Source organism: Priapulus caudatus, unplaced genomic scaffold (assembly GCF_000485595.1).
Source record: "Priapulus caudatus unplaced genomic scaffold, Priapulus_caudatus-5.0.1 Scaffold2886, whole genome shotgun sequence".
NCBI classification, from domain to species: domain Eukaryota; kingdom Metazoa; phylum Priapulida; class Priapulimorpha; order Priapulimorphida; family Priapulidae; genus Priapulus; species Priapulus caudatus.
The window spans coordinates 13,586-17,092 of NW_014579947.1; the positions used below are offsets into that span (position 1 = coordinate 13,586).

Here is a 3,507-nt window from a genome sequence, read left to right on the forward strand (position 1 = left end):
CTCTCTCTCTCTCTCTCTCTCTGTCTCTGTCTCTGTCTCTCTCTCTGTCTCTGTCTCTGTCTCTGTCTCTCTCGCTCGCTCGCCCTCTAGATGTAGAAATCTTCAGGAATGCAGGGCTGGGTTTGCACGCACCTGCCTTCTCCACCCACCAGGTGACCATGTGCTGGCATGTTCCTACACGCTACCCCTGGACAATGCTGGGTGGGCTGGGGAGGGGGGCATCAGCTGGCCTTGGTACCCCCCCCCCTCCTCCCCCTCTCTCTCTCTCTTTTGGTACACGTTTGTACACGAATGATCCTCGGACAGGAAACTAGCTGTCAGCACCCAAGATGTCTGTGTGGCATCAGCCAGCACCCTGGGAGGGGAGGCGTGGGAGGGAGAGGAGGGGGAGGAGGGGGATGACTGGCCAACCCATTGGCCGCAATGTGCTGGGGGAGGTTAATACCAGCTGGCGTGTGTGTGTCCCAGGCGCAAGGGGCAGGCCATTACGGCTTGCCTCGGCCCTCGCAAATTGGGTCAATCAAACAAAACCACCAGCCATTGCTGAGGGGAGAGAGGGAGGAGGGGAGGGGGGATAAGTGGTGAGGTTGAAATTGCTGGCTGCTGCTGCTGGGTGAGGAGTCAAGCAGGCCAGACAGATAGACGGCGTCTAGGGGGGGTGGTGGAATGAATGCTTGTGCATGACCTCTGTTTCTCACTCTCTCTCTCTCTTGCTCTCTATCTCTTTATCTCTCTCTATCTCTTTATCTCTCTCTATCTCTCTATCTCTATCTCTATCTCTATCTCTATCTCTCTCTCACTCACTCACTCACTCACTCACTCACTCACTCACTCACTCACTCACTCTATCTTACTCGCGCGTTTGGTGTAGAATACATACATATATAACATATATAGAATCGTAGATATGCTACACACATGATGTCTAACGAGTCTCTCTCTCTCCTCTCTTGCAGAATGTCGTGATCTCATCAAGAAGTGTCTCTCAGTGAAGCCTTCCGATCGACCGTGCCTTGAGGATCTGCTCAGCCACCGCTGGCTGAAGCAGGGGGCGCCACACGAGCCGGCGCTGTCCACCATGCGGCGCACGTGCACGCACCGCTCGCTCGACCAGTCCTCGACCTCCAGCCAGGAGAGCTTGTGATGCCGCGCCGGCGCCTAGCAACCCCCGACGTCGCCGTAGCAACCGCGCGGTAACGAACGAACACTCGCTCACGGCAGCCGGGGAGGCGGTGACGCCCACTGGCGGCGGGCCGACGCCCGCAGCCTATGTGCCAAGACGCGTGTGGCGGAGCCAACGCCGGAGCCGCCTGGCGACGCGTGTCCCCAGTGTCACCGCTTCGCGTTAACACGACCGAAGGAGGAGGAGGAGAAGAAGAAGAAGACATATCAATTGCGCACGCGATCTCTCTCCCGCGCACGCTCTCGCACAGGACGAGAGAAGACTCCGCTGGGCGCGCGCGTGCGGACGTTAGGGGGCGCCACTGCCTCCCCCGTCTCGCCGCCGCCGCCCCAGCGCACGGGAGACTTCCGACGTGTGGACCGTTTTCACGCACACTCGTGTTTTCGACAAGGAGGACGGCGGGGGAGGCGACGTGACGCCGCCTCCTCTTCCCCTTCCTCTCCGACACATTCCACTGGAGACCTTCCCCCACGTGTGTCACACCTAGTTCACTGCACCTGTGTGTGTGTGTGTGTGTGTGTGTGTGATGACCTCCGATGACCTCGCGGGGTCGTCATGACAACGGCAGCAGCAGCAGCAGCAGCAGCAGCTCTGGAAACCCAGTTGGTGCTAAAACGACTCGACATACGGCCGACTCCAGACTCCAGCTGATTATTGCGCTGTGCAAGGCAACATCAATGCAAAATGTTAAGAGACAATTGTACAGGAAATTTGTGTGTGTATGTGTGTGCGTGCGTGCGTTATCGTTATCGTTATCGTTATGTGCACACACTTGAGTGCGTGCGTACGTACGTGTGCAATGTATGTGTACGCTTGGTGTAAACCAGTACTTCCCCGTGCGTGCGTGCGTGCGTGCGTGCCATGTGTAACGGCGTGTGTGTGCGTAGGCTATCGTCCGGGACGCAGTGGTTTTAGGAGGCTTGGATGGGCCTGGCCACCTACTCCTGATTTGTCTCTCCACTCTAAAATGTACCAAATTGACATTAAAGTATACATCGTATAGCGGAGTATTTAAAACCAGACTAGCCAATTGTAAATAGCGTACGATTCGGAGTTAATTTATTTCGGTTGAGTTCACAAAGTTGTGTTTAATTATGATAATTATAATAATAATATTCATGAACGATGTAAATGCGGCGTCGTGGTGCAGGTTAGGAAATTCATTCGAAAATTTCTCTGAGGTACCTTATTGTGAATTTTTTTATTTCTGGGTATGAGATCAAAATAGCGACAACTTTGTTTCACAAAAAATGCTCAAATTGTATTCTGCGTTTGTGGGGTGCTTGGGTGATGGGGATTTTTCTAAGGAAAATATGGTCAAATAGGTGTTTTTGTATAAATGTCTCTCCCTCCAAGCTTGTACCAGAGAAATTCGGTTGCCTCAGAGAGATAGGAAAGAATCAGTGGCTGTACCTTTTTGTATATACGTTGTATAAAAAATGTTATCGCAGACAGATATAAATGTTTAATATTATTTCGAGGTTTTATTTATTTCCCCGCTGCATTCTCTCCTTCCACGCGGACCAGCGTGAGAGAGCAGGGGGTAGCGGCAGCATGCTGGAACAGCCGTGGGGGAGAGTCCCCGAGCGGCCCACGCTGACGTAATCAGTGCTCGTTGCTCATTGGTTGCCGCTCTACGGCGACGATCCCTTCACCGCTGTCACCCGCGATGCGCCGCGTCTTGCTCGCTTAGACGGGCGCTGCGTCTCGTTCGCGGCCCGCCTTGCGTGCGCGCGGAACGGACGCGCGCCCGTCTACGAACCGCTTTGCTTGTAAGACACGGCGAAGTTCCTTAGGCAATTTTAGCTTGGCATGCTAACGCGTGTTGGGGGAGGGGGTGCGGGGGGAGGGGGCAGCCAGCGTGGGGGGTTTCGGCAGGGGGGCAGCCTCTGTAAGGGGCGCTTGTTCATGAATGTTTGTGCAGCTTCTTTACAAAACGTAGCCAATTTTTTCTCGGGACCGTAGAATAGAAAACAAACGAACGCCGTGTTTTTGAACTTTCGGTGGCTTTTTTCCGGACGCTGTCCGGCTTCGACCCGGCTTGCGCTCGCGGACTATCCGTGGGTGGCCGGATTCCGGAACCGAAATCCGGGCTGTTCCATTTTTCGATCGATGGCTGCGGGGGTCGGGTGTTTTGGCATTGCGTTTTCCGAGGGAAAGGAAGAAAAGAGTCATGTGTGTCCGGTAGATATAGTCAATTAGCTACCGTGAAGAGAGGGTTAAAATACGAAAACTCTGGGGTCGAAAAATGCCAGCCGAAGGTTGCTGATATGGAACAGCCTATTGCGATCTTTTTTGTAAATAAGGGAAGATAAAGAATCTTG

General features: G+C 53.8%; 1 protein-coding gene across 1 annotated transcript in view; it reads left to right on the top strand.

Moving 5' to 3' along the window:
- Positions 1 to 2,639, top strand: part of LOC106819141 (serine/threonine-protein kinase pim-3-like) — a 13,964-nt gene extending 11,325 nt beyond the window's left edge. Inside the window, exon 6 of the mRNA XM_014823795.1 lies at positions 957 to 2,639. Coding sequence (XP_014679281.1) covers positions 957 to 1,144 — 188 coding nt within the window. The 3' untranslated portion in view covers positions 1,145 to 2,639. The remainder of the gene's footprint in view (positions 1 to 956) is intronic.
- The last annotated feature ends 868 nt before the right edge of the window (positions 2,640 to 3,507 follow it).